This window comes from Sebastes fasciatus, chromosome 22 (genome assembly GCF_043250625.1).
Source record: "Sebastes fasciatus isolate fSebFas1 chromosome 22, fSebFas1.pri, whole genome shotgun sequence".
NCBI lineage: Eukaryota > Metazoa > Chordata > Actinopteri > Perciformes > Sebastidae > Sebastes > Sebastes fasciatus.
Window position 1 is genome coordinate 1,794,878 of NC_133816.1, and position 15,724 is coordinate 1,810,601.

At 41.9% G+C, this 15,724-nt stretch overlaps 1 protein-coding gene across 1 annotated transcript in view; it reads left to right on the forward strand.

Moving 5' to 3' along the window:
• Window positions 1–15,724, forward strand: part of hdac8 (histone deacetylase 8) — a 51,898-nt gene that overhangs the window by 20,759 nt on the left and 15,415 nt on the right. The window contains exon 10 of the mRNA XM_074623228.1: window positions 14,605–14,710. Within this exon, the coding sequence (XP_074479329.1) occupies window positions 14,605–14,710 (106 nt within the window). The remainder of the gene's footprint in view (window positions 1–14,604; window positions 14,711–15,724) is intronic.

Genomic DNA, 15,724 nt, shown 5'->3' on the forward strand with positions numbered 1-15,724 from the left:
TCAATGTGGGGGAATTTAAATCGGTATAGATTATATGTGATGTTTAGTGGAGAAGTATTTGGTAAACAGTCAGAGCTGACTCTCTTCACCGCCCCAGACCCCCCTCCTCTTCTCTAATTCTGTTTTCGGTCACTTCCCAGCAGCTGAGTTCCTCCCAGCCGCGCTGCTCTGATAAAAACAAACCACAGATCCAAACTTCCTGCGGCTGCCTCAGCGGGCCAACACGCATACCATGTACTCACAATGCTGCTGGTGTGAATCCAGCTCATATCCTTTTTGTCACATACAGTACTAGAGCCCCCTCTTTCTGTCCCGTCTCCACTGGATGCCCATAAAGCACATATTGTGTATGCAAATGGTCCCAAACGCAAACTGTTACCTGGGTTTGCTTGATACGACTGTCACATCCAGAGTAGCGTTAAGCCCAAAACACACCACTGCCGAACAGCGCACGTCAAAACAGCAACCTCTAGCGGCTAGGGGCACACCAGCGCTCATTGGCCCACCGCCCCGCGACACTTCACGCCACTGTCCTATTTCCAGCCTCGTGTGTGTCAATGAATGGATGAGGAGAGACCAGTTGTTGAGGTAAATGGTAAATGGACTTGCATTTATATAGCGCTTTTCTAGTCTTCCGACCACTCAAAGCACTCTACACTACATGTCAGTATTCACCCATTCACACACTGATGGCAGAGGCTACTAAGGTGCCAACTTTGCCCATCAGGATCTAATCTAAATACTCATTCACACACCGATGGCTATGCCATCGGTGTGTGAATGAGTACAGTTTGGGAATGAGTACAGTTTGGGGTTAAGTGTCTTGCTCAAGGACACATCGACATGTGACCCGAAGCAGCCGGGGATCGAACCACCAACCTTCCGATTGGTGGACAACCTGCTCTAATCTCTGAGCCACAGCCGCCCCCGAGGTACATTACTTTGCGAGCCATAGCTCTGGAGATTGGCTCTTCAGGTGTTCAAGTAGTGGGTGTTCACACATGATTTAAATCTAATGCAGAGGTGGAAGAGGTAGCCTAATGTTACTCAGACATTTTGACTTTAGTAAAGTATCGATAACAGGTATAAAAATACTCTAGATGCACTGCTTGCCATGCATGCTAGCCCATGGCTAATTATTATGCAGAATGACGGCGTTCAGTTGGAACAAATGATTTAATTGGTCAGACACATATTTCAGCAGGTGGAAATCTGATGAAATCGAGGTCCATCCGGATGTTTTTTCCCCCGCACGAATGTACAACAGTGCTGTGCAAGCTATCATAAGCTATGATTTTTTATAAATGTATATAAATCTGTGCTTGGTGTGAAATGGCTTTTAGGGTTCCAATAATTACTTCAATTTAGGATCCGGTTCCAAATCTCTTCTTTTACTAAAATTTGGGGGCTTTTGACTTTTAGATCTTTAAATTTCAATATTAAAACAAAAATGAATCTGTATTGGACACTTGCTGACCTGCTATAGCTCATAGATGAGAGCATCCCAAACCCGAACAAGGTCTCGAATCACTGATTGTTTTATCTCTTTTATTTTATTTTTATATGCATAGCTAGTTAGCTACTGCCCAAACTAAGGAGTTGTTTCTTTTTCTGCATACAACAGGCAGTGCCTAAAAATAGTAGCTAGTTGGGGTCTCCCTATTCCAGATTTTTAGCCAGTTAGGCCATTATGGGTTATGGCATTTAAGGGATTGCATCATCATCTTCTGAGCTTTTGTCTTATGGCTAGTCTGATAATCCAACTGAAGACAGAGAAGTCTGGAACCAGGCTGTCCTGTCTCCTCCGTTAGTTGTTAATAGATATTATTACATAACTGTGTTGAATACTCGATTCTGATTGGTCAATCACGGCGTTCTGCGGTCTGTAATTTCTGTATAATAGACCGTTGCTATGTATAACAGACCGTTGCTATGTATAACAGACCGTTGCTTTGTATAACAGACCGTTGCTATGTATAACAGGCCGTTGCTCTGTATAATAGACCGTTGCTATATATAACAGACCGTTGCTATGTATAACAGACCGTTGCTTTGTATAATAGACCGTTGCTATGTATAACAGACCGTTGCTATGCAGACCGTTGCTATGCAGACCGTTGCTATGTATAAGAGACCATTACTATGTATAATAGACGTTGCTTTGTATAATAAACTGTTGCTATGTATAACAGACCGTTGCTATGCAGACCGTTGCTATGTATAACAGACCGTTACTATGTATGATAGACCGTTGCTTTGTATAATAGACCATTGCTATGTATAACAGACCGTTGCTTTGTATAACAGACCGTTGCTATGTATAACAGGCCGTTGCTCTGTATAATAGGCCGTTGCTTTGTATAATAGACTGTTGCTATGTATAATAGACCGTTGCTATGTATAACAGACCGTTGCTTTGTATAATAGACTGTTGCTATGTATAACAGACCGTTGCTATGCAGACCGTTGCTATGTATAACAGACCGTTACTATGTATGATAGACCGTTGCTTTGTATAATAGACCATTGCTATGTATAACAGACCGTTGCTATGTATAACAGACCGTTGCTATGTATAACAGACCATTGCTTTGTATAACAGACCGTTGCTATGTATAACAGGCCGTTGCTCTGTATAATAGGCCGTTGCTTTGTATAATAGACTGTTGCTATGTATAACAGACCATTTGCTATGCAGACCGTTGCTATGCAGACCGTTGCTATGTATAAGAGACCATTACTATGTATGATAGACGTTGCTTTGTATAATAAACCGTTGCTATGTATAACAGACCGTTGCTATGCAGACCGTTGCTATGTATAACAGACCGTTACTATGTATGATAGACCGTTGCTTTGTATAATAGACCGTTGCTATGTATAACAGACCGTTGCTATATATAATAGACCGTTGCTATGTATAACAGACCGTTGCTATGTATAACAGACCGTTGCTATGGGCTCCGTTCTGATGTCGGACTCTGGCGGACCGTTTTTGTGTCAAATTATTGATTTCTTCAGTAAGTAGCCTGCCTCGCGTTGGGGTGCAGCATCGCCCTTTCGGGGATTCTTTCACAACAATGACCAGCTCGCTGTACATTATCCCTTACTTAAAGAACTGATGTGAACTGGTAGGATGCACAAGCTGATCAACCACAGCCCAGATGTATCCGCATTCGTCCAATGTCTGACTTTAATTCCCACTCGTCTCTAACGATAGAAACACGAATAGATACAAATGAGTGTCTGTCTCCGAGCCACACAGGAAGGGAGGACGTCTCTGGTCCCAGATTGGCAGCGGGGAAGCGTCCCGCCTCTTTACTTCCTTCTTCCTCTTTTCCTGTCTGCAGCCACTTCCTGTCCTGCCCCTCGCTGCCGTCAGGGATGTGTCGGCTCCCAGAGTCACGGGCTCAATCGCCGGAAACATCACCGGAGGAGTGTGTGCGTGTGTGTTACAGTCAGACTGAGGGGAATTCGTCTGTTTACAAAATGACATAGAAAAATGTGCAGTGAAAAAGTTGATTATTCTCCTTCATTCTCCTCTTATCGATCGTAATGAATCAAATGTCTTAGATTGTTTGACTGAATCATGGTGGGTAAAGTGTTGGTGAATGTTGGGTCGCACCAACAATGAGCTGACAGAGGTAGTTTCCTGTCTTGTTTCCCTTCAGGGAGTCGTGTCTGTGTTGCAGTTGTCTTTTTAATGTCTGTTTGTGTTTCAAGTTCATGGACGGGCTTGATCCTAGAAGATGGGATCATCATTCACTTTGTTATCTTCATTTTTATTTTCCTATTGGACAAGATTCATTATATTTGAACTTTGGAGCTTTTTTTCCAATTTGATTCCTTCTCTTCCTTTTTATTAACATTTATATCTGAGGTCATACTTTACACTTGCTTTCACACATCAAACTATATTACCTTTCCCAGCACTGTGTTCTTCTCATTAACTGGATCACAGTTGTACATAAAATGTATAGATAGATAATAGATTTTTATAGATTTTAATGCATTTTCAATTCGGAGATGGATTACATCACTTCTTAATGTTTTAGAAAAATGCAAACGAGGGGTTTTCCTAATTTGAGAGAACTGGTACTTTGATAAGAAAAGTGTGTTCAAAATCCTAAAAGGAACCTTTATGTGGTGAAGTTTGGATGTATTGTGCTGCATCGACACACGATAAAAAGTAACCATGTAAGGGATTATGTACAGCGAGCCGGTCATTGTTGTGAATCGCGTCGGGGTCTTGCATGACCCGCTAGCTGTACATTATCCTGCTTAATACACGGCTACTTACTGAAAAAATCAATAATTTGACACAAAAACGGTCCTCCAGAGTCCCACATCAGAACTCAGCCCATAGCAACGGTCTGTTATACATAGCAACGGTCTGTTATACATAGTCTGTTATACATAGCAATGGTCTGTTATACATAGCCACGGTCTGTTATACATAGTCTGTTATACATAGTAATGGTCTGTTATAAATAGCAACGGTCTGTTATACATAGAAAAGGTCTGTTATACATAGCAACGGTCTGTTATACATAGCAAGGGTCTGTTATACATAGCAACGGTCCGTTATAATTAGCAACGGTCTGTTATACATAGCCACGGTCTGTTATACATAGCAACGGTTTGCTATATAGAAATAACAGACCGTAGAACGCCTTGATTAACCAATCAGAATCGAGTATTCAACAAAGCTGTGTTATATATATATATACATATATATATATATATATATATATATATATATATATATGTATATGTATATATATAACTTTTATTATTGTTGCAAAGTTACTTTATTATTCAAACATTTATGACTACATTTTCAGAGACGATATCAGCAAGAAAACAATTCTCACTATTTAACTTATCACTCACAAACATTAAAGGGATAGTTTGGGTGTTTCTCAGTGTGGTTGTATGAGGTACTTCTCCATAGTCAGTGTATTACCTACAGTTGTTGACGGTCAACACGCCCCCAGTTTAGAGAAACAGACAGTAGTACCAGCACAGGAGCAAAGAGATGTACTGCTGTGGACGGGGGCAGCAGCAGAACAGATCAGTTTAAGTGTACGCTATATTTAGAATATTTTCGCCGCCTTATCTTGCCATCAGACAGCCCTTTCTGACGGGGAACTCAAGACGTATCCATCTATGCTCTCGCAAAAGCCACCAGACTCCATTGACAAAACCAGTAATTTTACCTCGCAGTTGCACTTGGTGAATCCAAACTAACCAAAGTCACACAATAACGCAAACAAACTAACCGATCGAGGCAGCGGTAGACCAGCAACTCCCGTGTTCCGCGAGGTAAAATTACTGTTTTTGTCAAAGGAGTCTGCTAGCTTTAAAGAAAGCATTGATAACAGCTTCAGTTCCCAGTCAGAAAGGGCTGTCTGACAGCAAGGTAAAGTGGTGAAAATATTCTAAATATAGTGTATACTTAAACTGATATTGATTTTGTTAGGTGGCAAAAATCTGTTCTGCTGCTGCCCACAGCAGTACATTACTTTGCTCCTGTGCTGGTACTCCTGTCTGTTTCTCTAAACTGGGGCATGCTGACCGTCATCTTCTGTATATCAAGGCAAAATATTGATGGTGGGTTTTAAAAAAAAGGTCGGCAGGTTATAAAGTTATAAATGTAATCTTGTTAAATAGACAAGCAGTGCTGCCAAGTGTTCTTATCAGTTTAAAATGTAAAGAATATTGAACTGAGCAGTAGACTCTTTTAGATTAAGCAGACTTACATGATCATATACCTTTCTCTGCTGAAGGAAAAAATTGGTCATAGAATACATAAAGTGACACCATTCAAAGTTTAAACAGTATTAATATATTAGAGACAGAATGTTTTACTCATCATGGTGGAAAAACTTGTTCATCCCATTAGTATTTGTTGCCTCAGAAGGAACACTGACAGATGAATCTATAAAAGATGGATTGATGAAGAGGCTGGGAGGATGGGAGAGAGTCCAGATGCAGAGGGAGGGAGGGAGGGAGGGAGGTGTACGTGCGTTATGTGACTGTGATTCGGGCATCGGGCCGCTTTTCTTTCCTTGTTGAAAACATTTATTAGATAGCAGCTTGATAGCAGACAGAGTCCATTTGTTCTCTGAGACGTTTTCCCCTCCGCTGTGCAGCTCGGCATCCTCCATAGCCGGAGATCCTGCTGATCGCTGTGAAAACAAACACACACACACTGCTGTCAACAGATGGGCTCATGCATACAAGTACACGTACTATCACTGCTACAACTGCGATCACAACTTCTGTTACTACAACTGCAATTAATACAGTTTGTTAACTGGACTACTACTGCTACTACTGCCATACAAGTACTATTATAGCACCACTGCTACTGCTGCTTTAACCCTCTGAGACCCACAATGACCGTTGTAGTCTTTTTAAGGGGGGAACAGGGGATATTTAGGGGGGTACAGCAGGTCAACAGTAGATGTCATAGAAGTGGTGTACATCATCTTAAAGCTTAGAACCTAAAGATTAATTTGAGATGCTGCTCAGCACTGTGTGTCAAGTTATGAGAAAGAAGGGGACATGAATTCATTAAGTAATGAATTAAAATAAATAGTGAAAGTATCAGGGTTTAGAACATCAATAATCCCTCCAGAATACCACATTAAGACACCAAGACCTTGAGGAACACCATAGAAAAAGACATGCTGTGATCAAAAACTTTTGACATTTTGAGATTTCTGCAAGAATTGCATTTTTCGGCGATTGGATGGCGAACACTTGTGTTGTGTAAACTGCTCAGAAACCCCCTTATTGTCAATGTAGCTAGGAAAGCCATCCATCCTCTGAATGCTCTAGGTCTCTAGTTTGATCCATCCATCCATCCTCTGAATGCTCCAGGTCTCTAGTCTGATCCATCCATCCTCTGAATGCTCTAGGTCTCTAGTTTGATCCATCCATCCTCTGAATGCTCTAGGTCTCTAGTTTGATCCATCCATCCTCTGAATGCTCTAGGTCTCTAGTCTGATCCATCCATCCTCTGAATGCTCTAGGTCTCTAGTCTGATCCATCCATCCTCTGAATGCTCTAGATCTCTAGTTTGATCCATCCATCCTCTGAATGCTCTAGGTCTCTAGTCTGATCCATCCATCCTCTGAATGCTCTAGGTCTCTAGTTTGTGGCTGTTGTTCAAGTCTGTAAAGGGGAGACTCGTGGGTACCCAGAGAACCCATTTACATTCACATATCTGGAGGTCAGAGGTCAAGGGACCCCTGTGAAAATGGCCATACCAGTTTTTCCTTGCCAAAATTTAGCCTAACTTTGGAGCGTTATTTAACCTCTTTTGCGACAAACAGGCATGACTTGGTTGGTAAAATGGATTCTTTAGGTTTCTAGTTTCATATGACACCAGTATCTTCACTCTAGCTTTAAAATTGAGCCGCTACAACCTAAAAATCGCAAGTTGCATTAATGTGTTATTAACACGGTAACTTTGACAGTCCTAGTATTATTACAACTTTATCTTTTACTGCTTTTTTTTTATATATATAAGCTGCAAAACCCTTATTAAAACATTTAGATCCACACACAGCGTCCTCTGCATCAAGGCCAGTGTTTCTCATACAAACAAGCTCAGTGAGTGATGGGCAGAGGGTCCATGTTAAGGACCGTGGTAAATAATCAGAGACCTTCCACCGTTTATCTCTCCGTGTGTCTCTTCCAGAGACACTGGAGCCAGTCAGCGAGTATTTTCTGTCTCTTGACCTTGTCCAGGTGACGTAGATACGCTTGCGTCACTGGATCGGGCACTGAAGTCTCTCTTTTATCATTTATTTTATTCAGCATCGCTTGTCGTCTTTTTTCTCGTTACTGACTCCTGTAGTCTAAAAAGTAGTATGAATATTATAGAAATATTACAGGGAAATGTTTCTCTTAGGAGTGTCTGCACCTCTCTCGTTCTGCCCCATGGTCATCCAAGCCAAACACGCCAGCAGCAGGAGACTGTGTGTGTGTGTGTGTGTGTGTGTGTGTGTGTGTGTGTGTGTGTGTGTGTGTGTGTGTGTGTGTGTGTGTGTGTGTGTGTGTGTGTGTGTGTGTGTGTGTGTTGCTGGACAGCAGGAGACAGAGCACTGGGTTCATGGGGAATACATTGCAGGGTGTGCATGTGTGTTAAGTAACTACTCTCATGTTGAGCTCTGTTGAGACCGGAGGTAAGACACAGAAACTCATCGGAGCTAATTGGAAACAGACACACACACAGACACACACTTCAAGACACCATGGATATTTGCTGGTAGGCATGTACTCACAAAACCAAATATCTGTGGACTTTCACACAAACACACACTCTTACCTTCGTCTGCATTCCCTCTCTCTGACTCACACACACACATACGGGGCTATTAAACAAAGACAGAGTAGTCTTTGTCTTTCAAGTACACCAAAGTAATACTCCTACTGCATGTTGGCTCAGCTCTCTCTCTCTGTGTGTGTGTGTGTGTGTGTGTGTGTGTGTGTGTGTGTGTGTGTGTGTGTGTGTGTGTGTGTGTGTGTGTGTGTGTGTGTGTTGCCAATACAGACTTTCTGAAGTCTTCTCTAATGACATCCATCTAATCCACTAAAGGGTTTCAATCCAAAACAAGATATTCCCGTCTTTAAGGCGGGCCGTGGCATTAGCGCAGAAATCATTACGGGATGTTTGCAGAATCGCTACGCCAACTTAAAGGAGCAGTCTCACATTTCGGGAAGTGCTTACGGCCTTTAGTTTGAGTCAGAGACGATCAATATGAATTTAAAGGTCCCATATTGTAAAAAGTGAGATTTTCATGTCTTTTATATTATAAAACAGGTTTAAGTCTTTATAAATACTGTTAAACTATCAAAACACTCAATATACGGAGAAATACACACAGCCTGTATTCAGAAATTGTGCGTTTGAAACAAGCCGTTAGGATTTCTGTCCATTTGTGATGTCGCAAATATACAATATATAGACCATTACATGGTTTTAAACATAAACATTCTAAATGTGTCCCAGTTTATTTCCTGTTGCAGTGGATGTAAATAACATCAGCTGACAGGAAGTAAACATGGACCCAAACCGTAGCCTAGCAACGCAATTCTGTTGAAATGCACTAAAATGGAGCATTTCAGACAGAGGCTAAATACTAGGGGTGTAACGATACATTTTTACAACGATACGATACGATTTCCATGGTTCCGATACGATTCAGGACGATATTTGGCTCATATAGAGCGATACGATACGATACGATACGATACGATACGATTCAATGATTTGAAATCGATACAGTAACTTTTTTTGCCAAAAATTCAATCAGTGTGACTGTGAAATAAATATCTGATACTGGTCAGGATTCCTCAAAGTTTTTCTTGTAAGGGAATCAGGGATAAATTAATTATGGATATAAACAAGTAAACAACGATTAATGTCAAATACATACAGCTTTTATTTGAAAAGTAATAAAAAGTGCAACTGCATGACCTGCTGATTCAGTTCTCAAGATACAAGGCAGTGCAATATTTAACAAAAAATATAATCAACCAATTTCTATTCAAGTTAAATGAACAGTGGTTTAACCTGCTGCTTCTGTTCTCATTTTCAATATAAACTGTAGAGCAATAACACACTGATCAACCGCTTATATCAAACAGCTTGGGACAATAATCATTCCTATACAAACGCTGTTTAAATAATCTACTTATAATAATCAAGTAGTCCACCTAGAGGGTTCATTTAGGCTCTTTTCATACATGAAAACATCTGTAGAAACATTTTAAAACTATGTTAGACAGACGTTTTTACTTTACTCCCGTCGTGATGATTCACCTCGCGGAGCATCTGCTCTCCGGCTGGATACCTGAGGCTGATGCTGCGTGTATATAGATATCATGACAGGGAAAGAAAAGTAATTTTTTCTGAATGAAAAACCGACAGCGCACGGGGAAAGCTCCTGTGGGTGAAGCCACTCCCGTCTCATGAAGACCACTGCTCATCTCCCTCCAGCTCTACCGGGTGAGAGAGGAGGAGTCATGGATGCGTACTCGCGCTGCAGAGGGCAGAGCTGGCAAGCCAGCGCATGTCTGGAGAACCGGAGTTTTCTTTACTAATACAAGTGCTTAAAATCACTTTCATATAAAGTTTGTCGTCCTTAAATACAAGGTGCAAATCCTTAATATCGATACAATCGATTTTTGCGTTTCAAATCGATTTTATATCGATATACGTCTCCTGTGAAGAACAACTTGCCGAGTACCTATCAATGTAGTTGTATCGTAGGAATATAAATCGATACATCGATATAGTAGATGAATCGTTACACCCCTAGTAAATACAGTTATATTCAGGCAGACAGTACGAGGAAAATAAAGTTTTTTTTGAACATTACAGCATGTAAACATGTTCTAGTAGAAACACAAAATACAAGTATGAACCTGAAAATGACCTTTAAAGGGCGGGTCCATCTGTTTTTTTTCCGTTTTTGTTTTTTTTTCAAATGGAAATGCCCACTCACGCTGTTAGCAAAAAGCAGTGACGTAGGTAGTAAGCTAATCAGTAAGGTTATGAATCATGTGAACGCTAGCACTAGCTGAGTCGACAATAATTGAAAGGGTTAGTTTGGATTTTTTCTGGCGTTGTATGTATACTACAGTGTTCTGTAAGGTAAAATTACTGTTTTTGTGAATGGAGTTTGGTGGCTTTGAAGAGAGTGATATATCGGCTAGGTAGAGGTAAAGCAGCTGTGGACGGGAGCAGCAGAAAAACTGATATTGAAGATCAATATCAGTTTAACTGTACGCTAGGGCAAGGCAATAAATCAATATTATATTGATATCATGATATGAGATATTGTCTTACATTTTGGATATTGTAATATGGCATAAGTGTTGTCTTTTCCTGGTTTTAAAGGCTGTCATTTTTTAACTCACCTGACTGTTCTATTATTTGCTTTTACCCACTTAGTCATTATATCCACATCACTGATAATTATTATTCAAAAATGTCATTGTGTAAATATTTTGTTAAAAGCACTAACAGTACAGAACCCTACAGTATCGTCGCAATATCGCTATTGAGGTATTTGGTCAGAAATATTGTGATTTTTGATTTTCTCTATATCGACCAGCCCTAGTGTACGCTACAGTATATTTAGAATATTTTCAACGCTTTACCTCGCCGTCAAACAGCCATTTCCAACGGGGAACTGAAGCCGTTATATTGCTCTCTTCAAAGCCACCAGACTCCATTCACAAAAACAGTCATTTTCCCTCACAGAACAGAGTAGTTGCTGGTCTACCGCTGCTTCGATCGGTTAGTCTGATTGTGTTATTGTGAGATTTTCTGATCTGAACTAACGTGGCGTCCACAGCAGTACATTGCTTTGCTTCTGTACCGGTACTCCTGTCTGCTTCTATAAACTGGGAGCACACTGACCGCAATCTAAGTTACTGTATACTGTATAATGTTAATACACTGACTATAAGGATGTATATGTACTAGGAATGCACCGATACCACTTCTTTTCAGGCTGGGGAGTCCGGCATACGAGGCGGTGCGCCGCGACCGGCTCTAAGTCGGCTTGGAAAGGCTCGGGGCGAAGGTGCTTCTTCTCGCTGCGCCCTCTCTCCCCGCCGGGGAGGGACGGGGCCCCCTGCTCCCGGTGCGACTGTCAACCGGGGCGGACTGTCCTCAGTGCGCCCCAGCCGCGTCGTGCCCCCAGGGCGGGGCTCGGCCCACGTAAAAGGCGCCAGGGGTCTATGGCGATGTCTGCAACCCACCCGACCCGTCTTGAAACACGGACTAAGGAGTCTAACGCGTGTGCGGTTCAGAGGGTGCAAGCAAAACCCCGTGGCACAATGAAAGTTCGGGTGCACCACCGGCCCGTCTCGCCTGCACCGTTGGGGAGGTGGAGCGTGAGCGCGTGCGATAGGACCCGAAAGATGGTGACGAGAGGTCAACGTCAGGCTGCCGTAAAGTGGTATCGGTGCTGTTGTATCGGAGCCGTTTTGCGAGTACGAGTACATGAGCACAGTACTGGTATCGGTATCGGTGCATCCCTAATATGTAGCAGCGTCATCATGCAGAAACCTACGTCAGGTCACGTAGGAAAAAGTTTTTAGAAGGGCTTGAAGGGACAATAGCCTTTTGACGCTGAAACGCACATACTTCGATCAAAATTTTAATGTTCAGATTTGGACACATAAGGAACTCCATTGTGATGCTACAGAATGATATAAACACCTCAAAATACCCCAAATAATAGACCCTCCCTTTAAGTTGTGAAATGTTTAATTGATTATTTGAAAGAAAATGGATCTACATTGGCTAGTTCCAGCCTTTCAGAATGAACTCTCATGCTCAACTTTTGACTATAGCTTGAGAACAGAACTTCATTTTAGAGACAAACTTTTTATATTTGCAGTATGTTTGCAGGACTCTTTTGCTTTCGACTCGTTCGGTGTGTTCTGCTGAGTCCTGTGTCCAAGGCTTTCACAACAGTCGCTGCTGCGAATGGGCTGACGCACTTGTGGTCAGACCTGGCCTCCGAGTTTGTTTTGCTCTCATGGCACTGAGTCACGGCCCCGACAAATTCCCTGGAAATGTGTTTTTTTCAACTGACGTGCTCTGGTTTTAACTTCTGGTTGAACCCACTCTCTGGATTTCCACCTGTTTTTCTTCTCTTTTTTTTGTATATTGGCTGGTTTTGTTTCATGGAATCAGTCCGACTCTGCATGAAATGCCAGGAGCCTCTGGTATGTGCTGAAATCATCTCAGGCTCTTTTTTTGTTCTTGTTGGTGAGGCCCAGGCTGTCCAGTGGAAGTTTGACTGATTTGTGGTTCCTCTTCTGTGTTCTGCATTACATCTTCTTTCTGTACATGAACCAGACTAGACCGTCTCATACATTTGTTTGCATTAATGCAACTCCTAGACAGCACACTGACTTCAGAATATATAAGGAACATGTGTCCATCCACTAGTGGCCTGACTCTAGGGATGGTAGTGTCGGTCGGTCCACCACTTTGATCCACACTGAAATATTTCAACAAATATTGGGACGGATTGCCATGAAATTTGATGGATGAATCCCAATGTCTTTGGTGAAGCCCTGGCTTTTCCCCTCGCACCACCATGAGGTTCACATTTGTGGTTTTGAGTGAGATATCTCACCAACTATTGGATGGATTTGACCTGACGTTTGGCGTAGACATTCGTGTTTCCATCAGGATGAATTGTTATGGAAATGTGATCCTCTGACTTTTCATCTAGTGCTGTCATTAGATCAAAATTGTAACTTCTCCAAATGACCAAGTTGCAAAAAATAATGACATTCCTATCAGCCTCAGCTGCGTTCTGTGTCCAGTGCTACTGAGCAATTGTTATCATGCCATCACGCTAAAATAAAAACATTATACCTGATCATTTAAACATTAGCATGTTAGCATTGTCATTGTGATCAAGTTAAGGAGAAAACAGGCGGCAACCTCCGGGTCTGAGAAGTGAAGCCAATGCAGAAGTACCTTAAACTTGCATTCTCTCTAACAGCCAGCAGGGGGCGACTCCTCTGGTTGCCAAAAGAAGTCTGATTGTATAGAAGTCTCTGAGAAAATGAGCCTACTTCTCTCTTGATTTATTCCCTCAGTAAACATTGTAAACATGAGTTTATGGTCTCAATCTCTAGTTTCAAGTCTTCTTCAATACAGCATGATGTTCATTTAGTAAATGATGATCCCATTTAGAGTCAGATAGACCATAAAGCAGGGGATGCTTTAGGGCGGGGCTACCTTGTGATTGACAGGTCTCTACCACGGCGTTGTCTGGTACGGGAGTTGTCTGTGTTTTCTTCGTAGAACTTTAACCCTTTCACAGTGTGTTTTCATTTCATGAAAGTTAATTATAACATTTTGGTCGCCTAAAAATGTCTTATTCAGCGTTCGGTTGTACTTAGCTCCACCCTCTAGTGTCACTTCTGGTTGCACAAAAAACAATATGATGGCGGCCAAAAAACAAGATGGCGACGGCCGAAAACCAATATGACGACGGCCAAAAAACGAGATGGCGACGGCTAAAATGCCAAACTCAGGGCTTTAAGATGGCAGTACACAAACCAATGGGTGACGTCACGGTGGCTATGCACTCTTCATATACAGGAGAAAACTATAATTACTACTACTTTCACTCCTAACATTAATTATTAATACTACTGCTACTTTAAATTAATTTAATATAATCCATAATTCGGGGGAATAAATATATATAGTATAAGTGTAGCTTGTTTTTGATGTTTTCCGCTGTTTTAAATGTATTTTAGTTTTTTTTTAAGGAACTAATCCCTGAAAGCCGGTGTAAATATTCATCAACAGTCAGTTTCACAATCCAACTCTTCAAAGTCCAAACGGAGCCCCGAAATGTTCCAGGAAAGCAGCTGCGTTCTTTAAAAAAAGAGACAAAGAGGAGAACGTGTACTTTGGCGCTCTGCTGCAGTGGCTGCGTGCAGATGTGAGGGATGAAAGTATTACTGCGAATAAGAAAAAGAGATTTATAAAATCCATAAATCCAGAACTTCTCATAATGATCGCTGTCATGTGATGTCTAGTTTTTTACAGAGTATGGACCCGACTACTCGCTGGAGATAAGCCCAAGCTGTCGACCAGACCGCAACGACACCAAACACCTGGACCAGGTCATCAGCACCATCAAAGGTGAGTGTGTGTGTGTGGATGCACAGGTGCGTCTGTTTGTGTGGGTGTGGAGGGTAAACAGGTGTGTGTGTGTTGTGTGTGTGTGTGTGTGTGTGTGTGTGTGTGTGTGTGTGTGTGTGTGTGTGTGTCTCCCTGAACCCTCGCTCACCTAAAGCCCTTCTGTCTCAGCATTGCTCTTTTTATGTGTGGTTTCATGTGTCTGCTCTTGTTTCTATATATCTCTGTGTGGGATGAAAGTATGACTTGTTCTTCTTTTTCTCTTTTTTTCCCTCCCTGTGGCTCTTAACATCCTTTTTTGTGTGTGTGAATACAACGCTGACCCCGCTCTTTTACCCACAACCTCAATCAGACCCCGGGTCTTCATACATGTGGTATTTTATCCTTTCTGCATCTTTCTATATGTTCCTTTATATGTGTGTTTTGTATATTAATCTGAGAGTGTGTAGCCGTGCGGTTAAGCCTTAAAGACGGCCCTTTTGGTCTCGGCGCTGACAGCCCACAGCACCCGAGAGAGAACCTCCGGCAGGGTGAAACGTAGGAGAAAAGTTGAGCGGCGGGAGAGGGCGAGGTCAGGAACGAAGCGAGGAGTGCATCTACGAGTCAAGTTAATTTTCCCAACGCTGCGTATAGCCGCCGGGTTTTTGAGATCTAAATATGTTGAAGATCCGGTGTGTGGAAGTGTTAACCGCAGACCAACAGGAAATCCTCCTTCCTTTCCCTTCATCAGTGAAATCTAATGTTTGACACAGCAGTTATCCATTCTCTGAGTCTGACCGATTGAATGGAAGGTGCTGAAACACTGGCTTGTGATACGAGCCCGGGAGGACTTAATTATGGCAAAAGATCTGGTCACATCACCATGTTTTAGGTTGAAAGGTTGTGTTGAATCACCTTGGAGAACTGAAGCTTGAGTTTGTTTCCTCCAAAACCACAAAAGTCCAAACTGTCTTTTTCTTGTTAAACATCAAACAATGCATAAAAGAAGTTGGTTCCAGCTCCATTTATCCTACATTC